At 36.4% G+C, this 21,495-nt stretch overlaps 1 protein-coding gene across 1 annotated transcript in view; it reads left to right on the forward strand.

The window, feature by feature from the left end:
* Positions 1-21,495, forward strand: part of FBXL13 (F-box and leucine rich repeat protein 13) — a 234,634-nt gene that overhangs the window by 5,399 nt on the left and 207,740 nt on the right. The window contains 3 exon segments of the mRNA XM_057504965.1: positions 3,620-3,774; positions 4,891-5,001; positions 7,079-7,239. Of these exon segments, the coding sequence (XP_057360948.1) occupies positions 3,620-3,774; positions 4,891-5,001; positions 7,079-7,239 (427 nt within the window).

Raw genomic sequence — 21,495 nt, forward strand, 5'->3', positions numbered from 1 at the left:
TTTCCCAGCTTGTTAGCATATAGTTTTTCATAGTACTCTCTAATGATTCTTTGTATTTCTGTGGGGTACATCTTGATTTTTCCTTTCTCATTTCTGATTATGTTGATTTGTGTTGACTCTCTTTTCCTCTTAGTAAGTCTGGCTAGAGGCTTATCTATTTTGTTTATTTTCTCAAAGAACCAGCTCATAGTTTCATTGATTTTTGCTATTGTTTTATTCTTCTCAATTTTATTTATTTCTTCTCTGATCTTTATTATGTCCCCCCTTCTGCTGACCTTAGGCCTCATTTGTTCTTCTTTTTCCAATTTTGATCATTGTAACATTAGACCATTCATTTGGGATTGTTCTTCCTTCTGTAAATATGCCTAGATTGCTATATACTTTCCTCTTAAGACTGCTTTTGCTGTGTCCCACAGAAGTTGGGGCTTTTTGTTGTTGTTGTCGTTTGTTTCCATATATTGCTGGATATCCATTTTGATTTGGTCATTGATCCATTGATTATTTAGGAGTGTGTTGTTAAGCCTCCATGTGTTTGTGAGCCTTTTTGCTTTCTTTGTACAGTTTATTTCTAGTTTTATGCCTTTTTGGTCTGAAAAGTTGGTTGGTAGGATTTCAATCTTTTTGAATTTACTGAGGCTCTTTTTGTGGCCTAGTATGTGGTCTATTCTGGAGAATGTTCCATGTGCACTTGAGAAGAATGTGTATTCTGTTGCTTTTGGATGTAGAGTTCTGTAGATGTCTATTAGGTCCCTCTGTTCTAGTTTGTTGTTCAGTGCCTCAGTGTCCTTACTTATTTTCTGTCTGGTGGATCTGTCCGTTGGAGTGAGTGGTGTGTTGAAGTCTCCCAGAATGAATGCATTGCATTCTATTTTCTCCTTTAGTTCTGTTAGTATTTGTTTCAGATATGTTGGTGCTCCTGTATTGGGTGCATATGTATTTATAATGGCTATATCTTCTTGTTGGACTGAGCCCTTTATCATTATGTAATGTCCTTCTTTATCTTTTGTTACTTTCTTTATTTTGAAGTCTGTTTTGTCTGATACTTGTATTGCAACACCTGCTTTTTTCTCTCTGCTGTTTGCATGAAATATCTTTTTCCATCCCTTGACTTTAAGTCTGTGCATGTCTTTGGGTTTGAGGTGAGTCTCTTGTAAGCAGCATATGGATGGATCTTGCTTTTTTATCCATTCTATTACTCTATGTCTTTTGATTGGTGCATTCAGTCCATTTACATTTAGGGTGATTATTGAAAGGTATGTACTTATTGCCATTGCAGGCTTTAAGTTTGTGGTTACCAAAGGTTCAGGGTTAGCTTCTTTACTATCTTACTGTGTAACTTAACTTGCTTGTTAAGCTATTATAAACACGGTCTGATGATTCTTTATTTCTCCCCCTTCTTATTCCTCCTCCTCACTTCTTCATATGTTGGGTGTTTTATTCTGTGCTCTCTTTAGGAGTGCTCCCATCTAGAGCAGTCCCTGTAAGATGCCCTGTAGAGGTGGTTTGTGGGAGGCAAATTCCCTCAACTTTTGCTTGTCTGGGAATTGTTTAATCCCTCCTTCATATTTAAATGATAATCGTGCTGGATACAGTAGTCTTGGTTTGAGGCCCTTCTGTTTCATTGATTAAGTATATCATGCCATTCTCTTCTGGCCTGTAGTGTTTCTGTTGAGAAGTCTGATGATAACCTGATGGGTTTTCCTTTGTAGGTGACCTTTTTTTCTCTCTGGCTGCCTTTAATACTTTGTCCTTGTCTTTGATCTTTGCCATTTTAATTATTATCTGTCTTGGTTTTGCACTCCTTGGATCCCTTGTCATGGGAGTTCTGTGTACCTCTGTGGTCTGAGAGGCCATTTCCTCCCCTAGTTTGGGGAAGTTTTCAGCAATTATTTCTTCAAAGACACTTTCTATCCCTTTTTCTCTCTTTTCTTCTTCTGGTACCCCTATAACGCGGATATTGTTCCATTTAGATTGGTCACTCAGCTCTCTTAGAATTCTTTCATTCCTGGAGATCCTTTAATCTCTCTCTGCATCAGCTTCTCTGCATTCCTGTTCTCTGTTTTCTAGTCAATTAATGGTCTCTTGCATCTCGTCCATTCTGTTTTGAAGTCCTTCCAGAACTTGTTTTATTTCTGTATTCTCCCTCCTTAGTTCTTGCATATTTCTCTGCAAGTCCATCAGCATGGTTATGACTTTTGTTTTGAATTCTTTTTCAGGAAGACTGGTTAAATCTATCTCCCCAGGTTCCTTCTCAGGGGAAGATGTAGCAGATGCTGAAGCTGTCTGGGTTAGTCTTGTCTGGATCAAATTTTTTTGCCTTTTCATGTTGATAGGTGCTATTGACTGTCAGCTGGGAGAGCCAAACTTTCCACTTGCCACTGGCCTTTCTTTACTGTTACAACTGCGACCCCTAGTGGCTTGTGTTGGGCAATTGCGTGTAGACTGGGTCTTTGTGTCTTGCCCAGTGGTATGGAGGAAGCTCCCTTGCTGAGGGCGTGGCCAGCCTTAGGCTGTTTCTCTGCTATGGCCGCGTCCCGGAGGGGTAGTGGACCGGGGGCTGTTTGGTTGTTTACCTCCATGAGGGGTCTCAGAGCTGTTGCCCAGGGGGTTAGTGCACCCGGTTTTCCCTGGAATTTCCAGCTTCTGGACTGTGACCTGGGTTGTTTCTGTACAGCTGTGGCATCCCTGTCCCTTTAAGACTTTCAAAAAGCACTCGCTTTTCTTTGTCACAGGGGCATCAGCTTTGGGACCCGCTCAGAGGTCTTGCTGCCCTGTTTCCCTAGTTTCCAGCCCTCCATGCATGCACTGTGTCTGCGCTCTGGTGTGGATGGCCAGGGCTGGGTGTTTAGCAGTCCTGGGCTCCCTCTCCCTCCCTGCTCTGACTCCTCTACTCCCGCTGGGAGCTGGGGTGAGGGGCGCTCGGGTCCTGCCGGGCCGGGGCTTGTATCTTACCCCTTTCACCAGGCGCTGGGCTCTTGCACGTGCGGATGTAGCCTGGCTGTTGTCCTGTGTCTTCTGGTCTCTCTTTTAGGATTCGTTGTATTTGTTGTATTTTCGAAAATATATATGTTTTTGGGAGGAGATTCCCACTGTCCTACTCATGCCACCATCTTGGCTCCCCTTTTTCTGGATTCCTTTTTAAAAAATTTTAGAAAAGTAATCTCTGCACACACTGTGTATTATATAATATCTCCTGTGGTGTTTGTGGAGGCACACTGGAACCAAACATATTTGAACCTATTAGTATTTCAACAGTAAAATTTATATACATTCTTATTACATGAAATGAAGAAAGATTATGAACAGCCATGTGTGAGATGCAGAGAGGTTACAATGCAAAGTTAATTGAGGTCAGGTATAGTTTTGCCTCTAAATAGGTTATGAAAAAAAACCTTGGATTTCAGAGCTTTCTGGGTTTTAGAAATGTAGGAAAGGGACGTATAAACTCAAAAGAAATGCAAAGTCTGATTGGAAATAAAACAATAAAAACAATTTAACAATTTCTTTACATGCTGTGGTTTTTGAGGAGATGAAGGAGGTACTACTTCCCCCTCTCAGTTTGCTTACTAATGTATCGTCATAACATCCAAGTATTATCTTTTGGTGCTTTCTGCCTTAGCTCTTGGAGAGACATAGCAATACCTCATGCAGATGAAGAGGACACTGTGGGTGGAAAAATGGAAAAAGCAGTGGAATATGACAATTTCAGACTTAAAAATCAGGTATTTTATCACTGGCACTCTTACATGAAAGCTTGAAGAGAGCAACTTCAAGGTAAATCTTTACACGGTAGCAATTAGTTTTATTTGTGTTTTCCAAGAGTCAACAAACTTAGCAGTTAAGCATAGTTTGTACTAGGGAACTTGTTATTTTTCTGTCTAGAGAATTGTTATGAAATATAAAGCCACTAATGTAAAACTTTTAATGAGGTTGTCTCAAAAGGTTTTGTTATTGTAATAGAAAGCAGGCGTATTTAAAATAAAATCCTCTATGTATTTGTATGATGTATGTAAAAATATAAATATAAACCAGGGTCTACTATCAGCTTCTTTACATAACAGAGTTGGTATATTACCGACTGGTAACAAGACTGTAGAAAGCTCTCCATTCTTTATAGATATTTCATTTTATGATGAGGAAACAAAGAAAAATAGTTTTCTTTTACTTAAACCTGTGGTAGGTATAATGAGTGGATGGTGCATGTATGTGATGTTATGAGCAGGGTAGGGAACTACAGCCTTTTGCTCAGATTTTATCCACTTCACTAGATACTGACTTATGTGTGTTGCTAATCACAGAATCAGTTCCTCTTGTCTCCAACTGTGGGTACATTAGTCAGAGTGAACTTCTGATGGTTTTAATATAAAGATAACATGCCTGTATTTCTGAGAGGAAAGAATTGGCTGCAGCTAAAAAGCCCTTGCCCTCTGTGAACAGTGCTCCCCGGCCTGCCGCCATCATCCTCCTTCCTGCTCCGGTCCCATCTGTGAGCTCTGGATCCCTGGTTAAAAAATACAGATATGGGGCAATCTACTTAATCATAAGGTATTTAACTGAATCAGAATACTACCTATGATTATATTTCTATGAACAAGTTTGGAAGTTCTGGTTTTATAAAGAACAGATTTATTTAAAAAAGAAATGATATATATCTTGACATTTTATTACATCTATTGCATCTTAATGTCTGAGGGCAAAGTTTAAAGGTTAACAAAGTCTCAGGAGCATACTGTATACTACTGTCAAAAGTAATTAATTTCTGGTGCAGTTAAACTAAAAAATGATCAAATGCAACATTGGTTCATATTATAAACATGATAGAGTATTAAGCATTTTGTTTTTTTGGAAACAGCTTTAACCACATATGATAATCTAATACATTTTCTTCAGATACACTATTGCGAATAGAAAAGATAATCCACTGTCACAAACTAATGAATATCCTAATCAAATGGAAGGATAAAGTGAGACATAAGTATAAAAAGAGAGAAGATGAGTTGGTATGGTATATTGGAAATCTAATTTTTTTAAAAACTGAATTTTTCTGTTATATTGATATTGCCTCATATAATAATGCTATCTGTGGAAAACACTAAAATCCTGAATATCATATACTTTTAATGGGGTCCTTTTTCTCTTAGCTTAGTAATTTAAATTTCACTTCAGCAATCCAAAATGTTTCCTAATAAATTGCATTGTTTCATTTGAACTATGAACATCAAGGAAAAATCTTCTAACATTTTGTTTAAATTTATTGATAAAGACACTATGATTTTTTTAAAGCACATTTTTAGATGGATATAGATGTCTAAAATGGAAGATAAACTATTTGATATTATAATAGAGAAATAACTGATAAAGGCTGAATAAATTTATTCTTTTCTAGATAAGATTAAATTATTTATTATTTTTCAACATTCAGTTTAATAAATTACAATCTTCATATCAAATTATTTTTAAAAGTACTAAATTGCTAACCTTAAAGGATCATTCTTAACTGGGACACTCCCTAGGAGTTAAAGCAAAACAGAGGACCCAAGCAAAACTCCTGTAAACTTACAAATATCTCTAGTTTGCTTAAGCTATTAATATGTTATTATTTAAGGTGGTTTTAGAATGTTCACAGTAAGTACTAGGATCAGATGTAGAAAAATGCTGGACTTTTTTGTAGTTACATTATTTAGTAGGTATTGTTTCATTAATATTTTTTGAAAAACAAAGTTGGGATAAATAGGAAAAAGAAAAATTGGAAGAAATTAAATCCCCTGTTCTGCGGTTGCCCCAAGGAAGGCAGGATCAATGCCTCCCACCCCAAACTGGTTCAGATGTTGAGACTGACGATGCCACACATACACCAAGAGAGTATGAAAAGATTTATTACTCACATAACCCTTGAAATGATTCTAGAGTCTGGAGGATTCTGAGAGGCATTCTCGCTCTCAGAAGTTTATCACCCACTGGTTTTGAGCTGCAGTTCTTATAGGCTGGACTGCATTTTCAGTGTTGCCAGTTAAGCAGTTACACTTTGGGTATCACCGTTTTAGTCTGTGCATTGAGTGTTTTCCACCACTCTGTGTGCTAGTGTTTTGACCCTGGCCCCACCATGCCTGATCACTGATTGTCTAATGGTGAAATAGGGGATCATACGTGACCAGTCTTCCTCTTTTCTCCCCTCTTAAATTTACACCCTAACAGGATAATTGTTAGCCTGCTGCTGAGAGGGGGCAGCATTGTTCTTAACCATTCCCATGCACCAAGCATAATGTTTTTTGTTTTTTGTTTTTTTTGTGTGCACAGTAGTTGATATACATTCATATATACATAATAATGTATTTATATATAATATGATAATATTATCCTTAATATAGATGCATATTATATAGTTAATTGGGTGTTTAGAGAAAATGTTTCCTCTTGCTCCGTGATTTCTGGGCCTAACGATCATTCTGCCTTCCTTTAGAAAGATGGAGTGAGGAGGGCAGGGGTGGGCTGGGAGGGGAAGCAGGGAACTCGCAGCTGCTGGTTCTCCAGTCTGTGTGTGCCCTTCTTCAGGCTCTAACACTTACATAAACTACACCCAAATTGTGTGTGTGTGAAACATGTGTCTACCTTAGGGCTTTTTCTTGATTATGCAGTTTTCAGGAATGTATCAAAAGTTAAAATAGTGACTTCCTATAACCATAAAGCAGGCAAGTCCCAAATTCTTTCCTTTTAACTTTCCTTTTTTATCTCCATGCTAACCATCTCTTTTCCATGCCCCAAATACCAGTGCTATCCTTAACAGAACCTCCATTTTGAGGATTTCGGCTTCCTCATCTATGAAAGAGGAGGCTGGACCACATCTTTAAGGCTGCCTGTGCCAATGTTGTATGACAACTAACGGAAATGATATATAAAGCTGTGGTGGCTCAGAGTATATTAAGTATGCTGTGGACAAAGATAACTAATGTAATGATGATGATAATAATAAATAATGTTCAATTAGTGCCATTATGGTGCAAAGCCCTGGTTTGTATTTATCATCTCATCTAACTCTTGTAATAATTCCATGGAATCTGTGAATTATTTTCGTGGCAACTGTTAAAACATGAACTTCAATTGAAAGAATGGAAAAACAACTTAAAATTCAGATTTGTTGCTAAAGAAGAATTCATTTCCCCTGATCTATCTGAAGTCTGTCTTGTAGGTGATATTCCTGAATGTGACATTTCACTGCTACCAGAAAGAGCAGTGTTACAGGTTTGTATGACTAATTATGTCTCAACTAGCTATTGTCACCATGTTTGTGCAAAGGGTGGTTTTATGAACCTTACATGAATGGTGAAAGTCATATCTTAAAGAAATGTTTGTTTTACAACTAGTTTTGGGCTATTTCATTTTTTAGAGGTCATCCTTTTGCATGACTATAACTATAACAACCAAAAATGGAGAAATTAAAGCTGTAGGAAATAAGAATGAAAGGAATGTTTTTACTCTCTTCCTTTTCAAGCATATGTTATCTTTTAAGGTGCAACAGATTTTAGATACCGTAACGCTTACCCTTTAATCTCTAATCCTTTAATTTTACATTATGCCTCTATTGTGGACTTTAAATGGGGCTTGTCTTATTGCAAATTTTAGTTAGTTAAAATATTTATGCATATTATCTTTATTCCTTAGATGGTGAATTCATAAAAATAAGAATCATGTATCTATATTTTACAACTCATTAAATTGATCTCTGGAATATAAACCGTAATTCCAACTACTGGTTATATTCTGTCCTATTTTGATAGATAAGTAATTTCTACTTTTTGGGATTGCTTGGTAAATGGTGAAACATTTGTAAAGTGTTTTAACTTCTCCTCTTTCATTTATGATTTTATTTATTTGAGTCCTCTACCTTTTTTTCTTGATGGATCTAGCTAAAGGTTTACCAGTTCTATCTTTTCTAAGAACCAGCTCTTGGTTTCATTGATCTTTTAAGCCTTCATTTCATTTATTTCTGCCATTTATCTTCATTTATTTACTGTTTCCATCCTCCTACTAATTTTGGATTTTGTCTGTTCTTTTTTAGGCCTTTAGGTGTAAGGTTAGATTGCTTGAGATTTTTCCTATTTCTTGAGGTAGGCCTGTTTCACCATAAGCTTTCTTCTTAGGACTCCTTTTACTGCATCCCAAAGATTTTGAACCATTGTGTTTCTATTTCCATTAGTCTCCAACTTTTTTTTTTTTAATTTCCTGCTAGTTTTCTTCATTGACCCAATGGTTGTTCAGTAATGTGTTGTTTAGTCTGATGTGTTTGTGTTTCTTCCAGGTTTTTTCTGGTGATTGATTTCCAATTTCATATCATTCTGTTCAGAAAAGGTGCTTGGTATGATTTCAATCTTCTTAAGTTTATTGAGCCTAGTTTTGTGACCTAGCCTGTGGTCCACCCTGGAAAAGTGTTCCACATACACATGAAAAGAATGTGATCCTGGAGAGAGTTCTAGCAGTTTCCCTGTAGTTTGGCTGATCCTCTCATTTTGAAAATTGGCTTCTTTCACTACTTATAGTCTAGTTGCCTTTCAAGGGCATTTTTGTGTGTGTGTCCCAGGGGCAGGTGTGTCTGTGCATGGTCCCTCAGTGGTCTCTTGCCCTGCTGCAGGTCCTGGAATTGGGGATGGGTTCTAACATAACCATGTCTGCATCTTTCTTGCCATTTTCAAAGAATGTGGTCTCTCTATCCCTTTGTGTGCAGAAGATGTTCATTCAGCCCTCAGTTCTTCCTCAGGAGGAGTTGCTCTTTATGTGGATGTAGATACTCTCTGGGATCAGAGGTGCTGCCGAGCATCATTATTTACACTGCCCCTGCATATTAGGGGTAGATTAGGTGTGCATGGGAAGGGGTGAGTCCAGGCTTTTTCTATTTGGCTACCTTGGACATCTGTCCTTCTTGTTCTTTTAAGACTTTTCTTTTTATCATTGAATTTTCAGCAATTTGATTATAATGTGCCTTGTTGTAGTTTTGTGCTTATCCTCTTTGGAATTCACTGAGCTATGGATATGCAGGTTTCTATTTTTTTCAAATATTTTTCTGTTTCCTTCCTTCTTCTGAGACTACAATTACACCTATATTAGACAACTTAATATTGTCCCACAAATCATTGAATTATTGTTCACTTTTTGTTAACCTTCTTTTATTCTTTCTGTGCTTCATTTTGAAGTGTTTACTGCTATGTCTTCAAGTTCGGCACTATATGTGTGTAACTGTCTTAAAAAAATCATTAACTTCTGTCTAAAATACCAGTAAAGGAAGCATTACTCACTAAAACTGGAAAAAAGGGCACCCACAATTCATGTAATAGCACCATGCTACTGACGTCTGAAGATAAGATGAACGTAGCACGCTTCCTAATTCTTCCTGGCTTTTGGTAACTTCTTTTGCCTTCAACTATCTTATAGGAAAAAAAAAGATGCATGCAGACAATCTTGATTTTAGAAATATCTCAGAAGAGACAGAGAGAGAGGAAGGCACAAGAAATTATAATTTGATTATAGTATATAACAAGAAAATCATTGGTCATTAGTGGCATTTGGCTAGTTTTGTAGCAGAGATTTTTGTTGCTATTGTTGATTGCCTGCCCCCAAAAGAATTTAAAAGTTTTCTTAGTAAAAAAAAAGGGCACCGTCTAATCTGTTATAAGCCCTTCCAGTGAAGTTTTTCATTACAGATATTGATTTATCTCTAGAAGTTTAATTAATTCATTTTAAAAATTTCTACTTCTCTCCATTTTTCTGTGAAATCCTTGAACATTTTTAGAATAGCTGTTTTGTTAAAGAACTTATCTACTAGTTCTGTTATCCCTATAATTTTTCTGTGTTTCTATTTTTTATTTTTCTTTTGGCAATGTGTCAGATTTTTTTGCTTTTTATAGATATAGTAATTTTTTAATTCAAACGTGGATATTTTGTAAGTTACATTGTTAAGTGCTTGGATATTGTTCTCTTTGTTTAACTAGTGTTAAATTTTATTCTGTCAGTTAATTTATCTGAAGATAGGTTAATCTTTTCTCAGTTTATATGTTTAAGGTTTGCTAAGGAAAGTCTAGAGTTACTTTTATTCTAAAGATAATTTATCCTTACTCCTATGATATGATCTTTCTGGAACTTTACTGAATGACCCAAGTGTTCAGTGACATGTCTACATCTCAATTTGTCTCAACTTGTACAGCTCCCAATTCCTTATGAACTCTAGTAATTGCTCTGCCTACTGATGCCTGATAGATGTTTTGTTCCTGGTGATCATTTTTTGTCCAGACTCATGGACTGTCTCACTCTGTACACAAAAAGCTTAGAATGCTAAGATGAAAGGAACTCTTTGTAGATTTCTCAAGCTCTTCTTCTGTGTAACTCCCACATTTCTAGTACTCTGCCCATAAATTCCAGCAGCCTCATTTTCCTTCAACCCCATTACCTATCTCCTTGGCTTAGTGAGACAGTCTGGAACTTTCTCTTGCAAGCAGACAATAAATGCTTCCACACAGAAAGCCAGGGCCATCATTAAGTCTCATCTCATTTATTTCCCTTCTATCAGAGATAACAATATTGTGATGCCTATTGTCCTAAATCTGAAAGAAGTTTAAAAAATATGTTCTGTCTGGACCTCATGACTCTTCCTGAAAGAGAGTGCAAAATAAAAATTATTAACATGCTCATGGAGGTACAGAAGGATATTCAAGAACTCAGGAATGAATTCCGGTCAGAGATCCAGTCATTGAAGAGCACAATGGAGGGTATTAAAAGCAGATTGGATATGGTGGAGGAGACGATAAATGAAATAGAAACTAGAGAAGAGGAATACAAAGAAGCCGAGGCACAGAGAGAAAATAGGATCTCTAAGAATGACAGAATATTGAGAGAAATGTGTGACGAATCCAAATGGAACAATATATGCATTATAGGGATACCAGAAGAAGAAGAAGAAAGAGAAAGGGATAGAAAGTGTCACTGAGGAGGTAATTGCTGAAAACTTTCCCAATCTGGGGAAGGAGATAGTCTCTCAGGCCATGGAGGTGAACAGATCTTCCAACACAAAGGACCCAAGGAAGACAACACCAAGACACATAGTAATTAAAATGGCAAAGATCACGGATAAGGACAGACTATTAAAAGCAGCCAGAGGCAGAAATAAGATCACATACAAAGGAAAGCCCATCAAGCTATCATCAGACTTTTCAGCAGAAACCTTACAGGCCAGAAGGGAGTGGCATGATGTATTTAATGTAATGAGGCAGAAGGGCCTGGAACCAAGATTACTTTATCTGGCAAGATTATCATTTAAATTTGAAGGAGGGATTAAACAATTTCCAGATAAGCAAAAGCTGAGAGAATTTACCTCCCACAAACCATCTCTACAGTCTATTTTGGAGGAACTGCTATAGATGGAAGTGTTCCTAAGGTTTAATAGATGTCACCAGAGGTAATAAAACCACAGTAAAGAAAGTAGAACAGCTAATTACTAAGCAAATGCAAAATTAAATTAACTATCCTCAAAGTGAATCAAGGAATAGACAAAGAGTACAGAATATGATACCTAATATAAAAAGAATGGAGGAGGAAGAAAAAGGAGGAGAAAAATAAAAGAACCCTTAGATTGTGTTTGTAATAACATACTAAGTGAGTTAAGTTAGACTCTTAGATAGTAAGGAAGTTAACCTTAACCTTTGGTAACCACAAATCTAAAGCCTGCAATGGCAGTAAGTACATACCTATCGATAATCACTCTAAATGTAAATGGACTGAATGCACCAGTCAAAAGACATAGAGTCACTAAATGGATAAAAAACAAGACCCATCTATATGGTGCCTACAAGATACTCACTTTAAACCCAAAGACATACATAGACCAAATAAAAGTGAAGGGATGGAAAAAGATATTTCATGCAACTAATAGAGAGAAAAAAGCAGGAGTTGCAGTACTTGTATCAGACAAAATAGACTTTAAAACAAAGAAAGTCACAAGAGACAAAGAAGGACATTACATAATGATAAAGGGGTCAATCCAACAAGAAGATATAGCCATTATAAATATCTATGCTCCCAATACAGGAGCACCTACATATGTGAAAGAAATACTAACTGAATTAAAAGGGGAAATAGAATGCAATGCATTCATTCTAGGAGACTTCAACACTCCACTCACTCTGAAGGACAGATAAACCAGACGAAAATAAGTAAGAACACAGAGGCATTGAACAACACATTAGAACAGATGGACCTAACAGACATCTCCATAACTGTACACCCAAAAGCAGCAGAATACACATTCTTCTCAAGTGCACATGGAACATTTTGAAGAATAGATCATATACAAGGCTACAAAAAGAGCCTCAGTAAATTGAAAAAGATTGAAATTGTACCAACCAGTTTCTCAGACCACCAAGGTATGAAACTAGAAATAAATTATGCAAAGAAAATGAAAAATCCCACAAACACATGGAGGCTTCACAACATGTTCATAAATAACCAATGGATCAATGACCAAATAAAAACAGAGATCAAGCAATACATGGAGACAAATGACAACAATAATTCAACACTGCAAAAGATGTGGGATGCAATGAAGGCTGTGCTAAAAGGAAAGTATATTGCAATACAGGCCTATCTCAGGAAAGAAGAACAATCCCATATAAGCAGTCTAAACTCACAATTAATGAAACTAGAAAAAGAATAATAAATGAGGCCCAAAGTCAGTAGAAGGAGGGACATAATAAAAATTACAGCATAAATAAATAAAATTGAGAAGAATAAAACAATTGAAAGAATCAATGAAAGCAAGAGCTGGTTCTTTAAGAAAATAAACAAAATAGATAAACCCCTAGTGAGACTTATCAAGAAAAAAAGAGAGTTTACACACATAAACAGAAACCGAAATGAGAAAGGAAAACTCACTACGGACACCACAGAAATACAAAGAATTATTAGAGAATATTATGAAAAATTATATGCTAACAAACTGGATAACCTAGAAGAAATGGACAACTTTCTAGAAAAATACAACCTTCCAAGGCTGATGAAGGAAGAAACAGAAAATCTGAACAGACCAATTACCAGCAACGAAATTGAACGGTAATCAAAAACCTACCTAAGAACAAAACACCTGAACCAGATGGCTTCACTACTGAATTTTATCAAACATTTAGTGAAGACCTAATACCCATCCTCCTTAAAGTTTCCCAAAGAGTAGAAGAAGAGGGAATACTTCCAAACTCGTTCTATGAGACCAGCATCACTCTAATACCAAAACCAGGCAAAGACACCACAAAAAAAGAAAATTACAGACCAATATCCCTGAACATAGATGCAAAAATACTCAACAAAATATTAGCAAACCAAATTGAAAAGTACATCAAAAAGATCATCCATCATGATGAAGTAGGATTTATTCTAGGGATGAAAGGATGGTACAATATTCGAAAATCCTTCAACATCATCCACCACATCAACAAAAAGAAGGACAAAAATCACATGATCATCTCTATAGATGCTGAAAAAGCATTTGACAAAATTCAACATCTGTTCATTATAAAAACTCTCAACAAAATGGGTATAGAGGGCAAGTACCTCAACATAATAAAGGCCATATATGACAAACCCACAGTGAACATCATACTTAACAGCGAGAAGCTGAAAGCTTTTCTTCTAAGTTCGGGAACAAGACAGGGATGCCCACTTTTCCCATTTCTATCCAACATAGTACTGGAGGTCCTAGCCACAGCAATCAGACAACACAAAGAAATAAAAGGCATCCAGATTGGCAAAGAAGAAGTTAAACTGTCACTATTTACAGATGACATGATATTGTACATAAAAAACCCTAAAGAATCAACTCCAAAACTACTAGATCTAATACCTGAATTCAGCAAATTTGTTTGCAGATACAAAATTAATACACAGAAATCTGTGGCATTCCTGTACAATAACAATGAACTAGCAGAGAGAGAAATCAGGAAAATATTTCCATTCACAGTTGCATCAGAAAGAATAAAATACCTAGGAATAAACCTAACCAAGGAAGTGAAAGACCTATACCCTGAAAACTACAAGATACTCTTAAGAGAAATTACAGAAGATACCAATAAATGGAAACTCATCCCATGCTTATGAATAAGAAGAATTAATATTGTCAAAATGGCCATCCTGCCTAAAGCAATCTATAAATTCAATGCAATCCCTATCAAAATATGAACAGCATTCTTCAATGAACTACAGAAAATCATTCTAAAATTCATATGGAACCACAAAGACCTCCAATAGCCAAAGCAATTCTGAGAAGGAAGAATAAAGCTGGGGGCATTATGCTCCCCAACTTCAAGCTCTACTGCAAAGTCACAGTAATCAAGACAATTTGATATTGGCATGATCACAGACCCATATACCAATGGAACAGACTAGAGAGGCCTGATATAAACCCAACAATGTATGGTCAATTAATATACAATAAAGGAGCCATGACATACAATGGGGAAAAGACAGCCTCTTCAACAGCTGGTGTTGGCAAAACTGGACAGGTACATGCAAGAGAATGAAACTGGATTATTGTTTAACCCCATACACAAAAGTAAACTTGAAATGGATTAAAGACTTGAATGTAAGTCATGAAGCCATAAAACTCTTAGAAACAACATAGGCAAACATCTCCTGAATATAAACATGAGCAACTTCTCCCTGAACGCATTTCCTCAAGCAAGGGAAAACAAAAGCAAAAATGAACTCATGGGACTACATCAAACTAAAAAGTTTCTGTACAGCAAAGGACACCATGAACAGAACAAAAAGGCGTCTTACAATATGGGAGAATATATTTGTAAATGACATATCAGACAAGGGGTTAACATCCAAAATATATAAAGAACTCACACACCTCAACACCCAAAATGCAAATAACTTGATTAACAAATGGGCAGAGGATATGAAGAGACACTTCTCCAAAGAAGAAATTCAGATGGCCAACAGGCACATGAAAAGATGCTCCACATCACTAATCATCAGGGAAATGCAAATTAAAACCACAATGAGATATCACCTCACACCAGTAAGGATGGCCAGCATCGAAATGTCTAAGAACAACAAATGCTGGCATGGATGCAAAAAAAGGGGAACCCTCCTACGCTGCTGGTGGGAAAGTAAGCTAGTTCAACCATTGTGGAAAGCGATATGGAGGTTCCTCAAAAAACTAAAAACATAAATACCATTTGACCCGGAAATCCCACTCGTTGGAATTTACCCAAAGAATACAACTTTTCAGATTCAAAAAGACATATGCACCCCTATGTTTATTGCACATATTTTTTAATAGCCAAGATATGGAAGCAACCTATGTGTCCATCATTAGATGAATGGATAAAGAAGAAGTGGTACATATACACAATGGAATACTATTTGGCCATAAGAAACAAATCCTACCATTTGCGACAACATGGATGGAGCTGGAGGATATTATGCTCAGTGAAATAAGCCAGGAAGAGAAAGACAAATGCCAAATGATTTCCCTCATTTGTGGAGTATAACAATGAAGCAAAACTGAAGGAATAAAATAGCAGCAGACTTAGAGACTAGAAGGAACTAGTGGTTACCAAAGGGGAGGAGTGTGGGAGGGCAGGTGGGGAGTGGTTCACTGACACAGAGTGGTTCCAGGCATTGTAGGCATTTATAGGGGATTGAGGGGTATTAAGTTTAGTACAGATGGTGTGGGGGATCACGGGGATAAGAGTGTATGTAGCAAAGATCTGTGGCATCTTGCTGCACTGATGGAAAGTGACTGCATTGGGATATGGGTAGGGACTTGATAATATGGGTAAATGTAGTAACCACATTGTTTTTTCATGTGAAACCTTTATAAGAGTGTAATCAATCATACTTTAATAAAACAAAAAAGCAAAAAACAAAAAACTTTTAAGTCCATAGTTTCAGTAACTGACTGACTTTAGACTTTTCAGTGTGCTCTAAAGTAACTATTTTAAGGACAACATTTGGGTCTAGTAATTCTCTGAGGTATCAACTAATATTGCCTTCACCTACCAATATAAGAGAACATGACTGATGGTGGGACTCAAAGAATTAAGGTCTTAATTGTTTCCTGTAACACAAGCCCAGAGGAAGGCAATCCAGGTCTGGTCCTCCACAATGCCAGTAAAAACAGAATCTTTCTATCTTTTTACTCCACAGTTTTTAGCATCATCTTGCTCATTGTCTCATGGTTGCAATATGGCTACTCTACCTTCAGCCTCATGTTCACTTACCAGGCTAGAAGAACGGGGAAAAAAATCACAGTGGCAGAAGGCAAAAATGTTGTTTATCCTTGTGTCTTAGGAAAGCCCAAGTTTCCCCAAGACTCCACACTCAGGACTTTCACTGATGTGTTTTAGCCTAGAACTTTGTCACCAGGCTATATCTAATTGCAAGATTGCTATGCAGGAAGGGACTAATCAGCCAGGCAGTCTCACTGAATATGGATTTGAATTGCCAGTCATCAATAATATTTGAAAGGACATTTCTCCTTGTCAGAAAAGATGTGTTGGTTGTAGTAAAAAAAGCCAGAACAATTACAGCAGAAAAGAAGCAAGCATTTAAGAAGTCTGTACATAATTGCTGCAAAGGAACTCTGGCTTAATGCTCTTCCCTCTCTCAATTCAGAGACTAAGAGTTACAACTAGTAAAGAACACAACACCCATAATTTGCAATACATTTCATAATGTGATCCAGAGACTTTTACATGGAAACTTCAACAGTCACGACAAACTGCAAACCTGTATGCTTTATTTTTAAGAAGTCTTTGGCTTGGTAATATAGTGATTATAAGTCCAGGCTCAGGGGTTGGGAGAACTAGGTTTATATCCTGCCTCAGCTATTTGCTAGCAATATACCTTGGGCAATTTCAGTCTTCTTGACCCTTGATCTTTAAAACTTTCCCACCCTCATCTCCCTAGCCAAACTCTAAACTCACAGAGGAGACTTTCTGTTAGATTGATTGAAGCTTTAGATTGCCTTTGGAAAATCCCATTTCAGAATATGAGAAACATGTAGAATTACTGGGGATATTGCTCTGGACAATGAAAATCATTGCTAGTTTTTGCATTTTAAATATTACTTTGGTTATGGGTTATGATCAGGCTGCCTGTCCTCTCTTCCACCTCAATTCCCACTCCCTGCTCCATGTGGAGTGAAATAGAGCCTTTTTGTGGGGATATTTATAGTCTGCCAGAGTGCTGAAACCATAGCATGATCTAGAGAAGAACACAGATTTTTGTGCTAAGCTTTTACTTTTTTTGGAAAGGGACAGCTGAGAATCTGAGAAATTAAATCACACCCCAAAGTCAGACAACTACAAAACTGAGGCCAGAACCTGGTTTTCCTGAATCCTTGACTAAAATTATAGCCTCTATATCATTCTGTTTATTCTTCTTGGAAAATTCTAAAGAAATGGAATATATATATGAATATGTTATTCATGAGACAAGAAACAGTTAAGAACCATTATACATCTGTTTAATTGTATTACTCTTAAAAATACTGTGTAACTTTTTTCTTTTTAAAATGACTGAATCTTGATATGATATTAAAGCACAGCATTTTTGGAGATATTCTCAATTTTTTTTCCTAATTGGATAAATTGTCAAGAATGTCCATTAAAAATGCACAGGTGAGGAAATAATTTATGTAATAGTGTAAAACTACAAGTTAATGATTCTAACATTCATTCTTGAACAATTGGGTTTGCTAAGCTTATTAATGCAATAAATTTGCAAAGTTAATCTTTTTAAATCATAGTTTTAAAATGGAATTTAGTTTGGTGACTTCTCTGACCAACTAATTCTAAGGGACTTGAGAAAATAAATTGTAAAAACATAAAAATGTAATGTGAGTTGGATTTAAGTTTGTTTAAAATTTCTGGAAGCATAAGTTTTTAAAATAAATGGAGGTTTGTACATTTAGGTTGCCTAATGGTTTGAAGGAATAACTGAAAATAACAACCTGGAATGGAACACAATTTGAACTTATTTGGAAAACACATTTAAACTGTAGTCTTGCTTTTTAGGTTCAGTTACATCAACTCATGAAAAACAAGTCAGGTTCTGTTTTATAACCATTTTCCTTAGTATCATTTACCCATCAAGAAAAGCTGCCTAGTTAGCAGATGGTAGAGCTCATACACTATCAGTCTCAAACTTAGAGCAAGTGGGAGGGTTGGCAAAGATCATTTTCTTGGAAAATGCAAGATTTTTTTTTGTATGTGTGTAATTTGGCAAACAGTACAGAGAAAAGCCTTATGTTGATGAATTTGGAAAGTCTAAATAATATAGTTAAGTAATGCAGTCATCTTAAAATATAAAATTGCTTGATTAGTTTAATAACATATGTAATGTTTTAGGACTTTTTCATTTGAAACAACTATAACGTTTTGTTTGTTTGTAAAAGAGCATAGTGTGTGGACTTACAGAGAGTTATAAAATCACCTTCAGATTTTATAGTGTTGACTCATGTTCTTATTTGGGAGAAAAAATCCTGGATAGCTATTAAAACTCCTCATACCATGTTGCAGGAGAAGAACCAGATGGTTCAGGACTAAATTACTTTAGTAAAACCAGGTGGATTAAATTACTTAGAATTCTAAAACAAAAGCGTATTCTCAATGACTCTTGAGTCCATGTTTTGATAACCTCACAGGTCAGTCTGACCTCAATTCACCAACACAGAGTGGTTCCAGGCTTTGTAGGCATGTGCTGTGGGAGCTTCAGATAGGGAAGGTGCCAAAACCACATTGCTCAAGCAAGGAACTATGTGTGTGTTGGCTCAGTTTGTGGTGTTGTGAAAAGATGATGAAGGAAAACATCTGAAAGTTGCTTTAGATCAGTTTATTTTTGGTAGACAATTGCTCTGCCCATAGACCTTGCTTTGATCACTTCAGCACAACTTAGTAATGCTATCTAAGTTAAGTAGTTTACTACAGAGAAAGGCAGCTACATGGGTATTGAGAGAGTGCTCTGGAATCTGGGTGGCGAATTCTGTCATTGTCACTAGCTATGAGAACTTGGGAGTGTGGATTAATCTCTTTGTTTCTTGTCTCATTTGTAATGGGGTAATAATACCTGCTGCAATTGCTATTGTGAGGATGAAATGAGCTAATATATATGAAGTTCTTAGGACAATGCCTAGCATACAGTAATTTCTCAGAAGTTTCTATTACTCACCATGTTGAATTTAGATGGCTGAATGATAAGGAAGCCTTGAATAGAAATCATGAAGACTGGGTTTAAACTTAGTCCTGAGGGCTCTGTCAGCTAGCTAACCTCCCTCAGGACATCTAACTTCTCTCAACCTCAATTTAAAGATGACTTTGAAAATCCCTACCAAAGCATGTGTACTTGTAGTTTCTTCTATGAAGTGAGAGGGTGGGCTAGAGGACTTCTAGGATCATTTCTAGCTTAAACATCCAGGAATCCTCCATGGAAACAATCATTCTGGCAGAGGAAAATGTTAGGCATGAATGCAGAAGACTGTGGAGGGAGCTGTACCTGTGTTCACATCCCTGCCCTTAACTCTTCTCCACTCTGTTGTTAGTTTGACTAGTTCTTTTTCTTTGTGTCTCAGCTTAAATGTCACCCACTAAAGAGACCCCTCATGACCACGCAATCTAAAAGTCAATCTCTGCCATTAGACCATGTTCTTTTCCTTCATAGCAAGCATTTCCTCATGTAAATAGCTATTAATTTTTAACAGTGTTCTTTGTCTCTCCCACTGAATTATGTGCTTTTAGGGTTCAGGGATTACATCTGTTTTGATTACTGCTTTACCCTTAGCACTAAGATTGGCACAAGCAGGCACTCAGTCAGGATTTTATTTCATTTATTAAACAATAATGTTGGATGCCTACAATGTATAAGGTCTCTGTTTTAGGTATTAGGGAAATAACAGTGCATTGGACAAATACCTTGTTCTTACAGGACTTATAGTTTAGTGTGAAGAATCAGATAGTAAATGAGTAAACAAATACACAAAAAAACATACCATACAGAATTAAATGCTATGAAGAAAATCAATCAGGGTAAAGGATGAACACCTTTACTAGAAGGAACACTAAAAGCAAAGGTAACAAAAGCAAAAATAAACAAGTGGGGTGGGGTTACATCAAACTAAAAAGCTCCTGTACAGAAAGAAAACCATCAACAAAATGAAAAGGCAACCTACAGAATGGAAGAAAATATTTGCAAATCATATATCTGATAAGGGGTTAATGTCTAAAATATATAAAGAACTCATACAACTCAATAGCAAAAACAAAAACAAAAACCATAAAACAAAATCCAATATGATTTAAAAAGTGGAGTGAGGATGTGAATAGACATTTTTCCAAAGAAGACATACAGATGGCCAACAACCACATGAAAAGATGCTCAACATTACTAATCATCAGGGAAATGCACATCAAAACCACAATGAGATATCACCTCACACCTGTCAGAATGGCTAGTATCAAAAAGATAAGAATCAGTGTTGGCAAGGATGTAGAGAAAAGGGAACCTTCATGCCCTGTTAGTGGGAATGTAAATTGGTGTAGCTACTATGGAAAATAGTGTGGAGGTTCCTTAAAAAATTAAAAACAGAATCACCATATGATTCAGCAATTCCACTTCTGGGTATTTATCCGAAGGAAATTAAAATACTAACTTGAACACCCCTATGTTCATTTATGCATTATTTACAATAGCCAAAACATGGAAACAGCTTAAGTGTCCATCAACAGATGAATGGATAAAGAAAATGTGGCATATAAATATACAACAGTCTATATTATTCAGCCATAAAAAAAGAGAGTAATGTTGCCATTTGTGACAACGTAGATGGATCGTGAAGGCATTATACTAAGTGAAATAATCAGAGAAAGACAGACAAATGCCATATGGTCTCATTTATACATGGAATCTAAAAAAGAAAAAGAGAGAGAGAAGGGAAGAAAACAAAATCCTTGAACTCCTAGACACAGGAAACAGTTTGTGGTCTCTGGAGGAGAGGGGACATGGGGTGAGCAGGGTGGGTGAAGGGGGTCAAGAGGTACAAACTTCCAGTTATAAAATAAATAAGTCCTGGGGATGTAATGCACAGCATGGTGACTATAGTTAACAATACTGTATTATATATTTGCACGTTGCTAAAAGAGTGGATCTTAAAAGTTCTCATCACAAGAAAAAAATTTGTAACTGTATGTGGTTATGCATGCTAATTAGACATAATAAAATATATACAAAAATTGAATCACTAAGTTGTAAACCTGAAACTAATATAAAGTTGTAAATCAGTTATACTTCAGTTTAAAAAAAAAGGGTGACTGGGATGTACAACTGGGACAGTCCTATCAGGGAAGGCTTCTCTTTGTGGGATATTTGTTGAAAGAATTAAAAGAAAAATAACGCCAGAAAAATGGGAGAAATATTTCAGGGGTGTGTAAGTAAGGTTTGACTGTAATGGAGAATTTA

The sequence above is a fragment of the Manis pentadactyla genome, chromosome 7 (genome assembly GCF_030020395.1).
Source record: "Manis pentadactyla isolate mManPen7 chromosome 7, mManPen7.hap1, whole genome shotgun sequence".
In the NCBI taxonomy this organism is placed as follows: Eukaryota; Metazoa; Chordata; class Mammalia; order Pholidota; family Manidae; genus Manis; species Manis pentadactyla.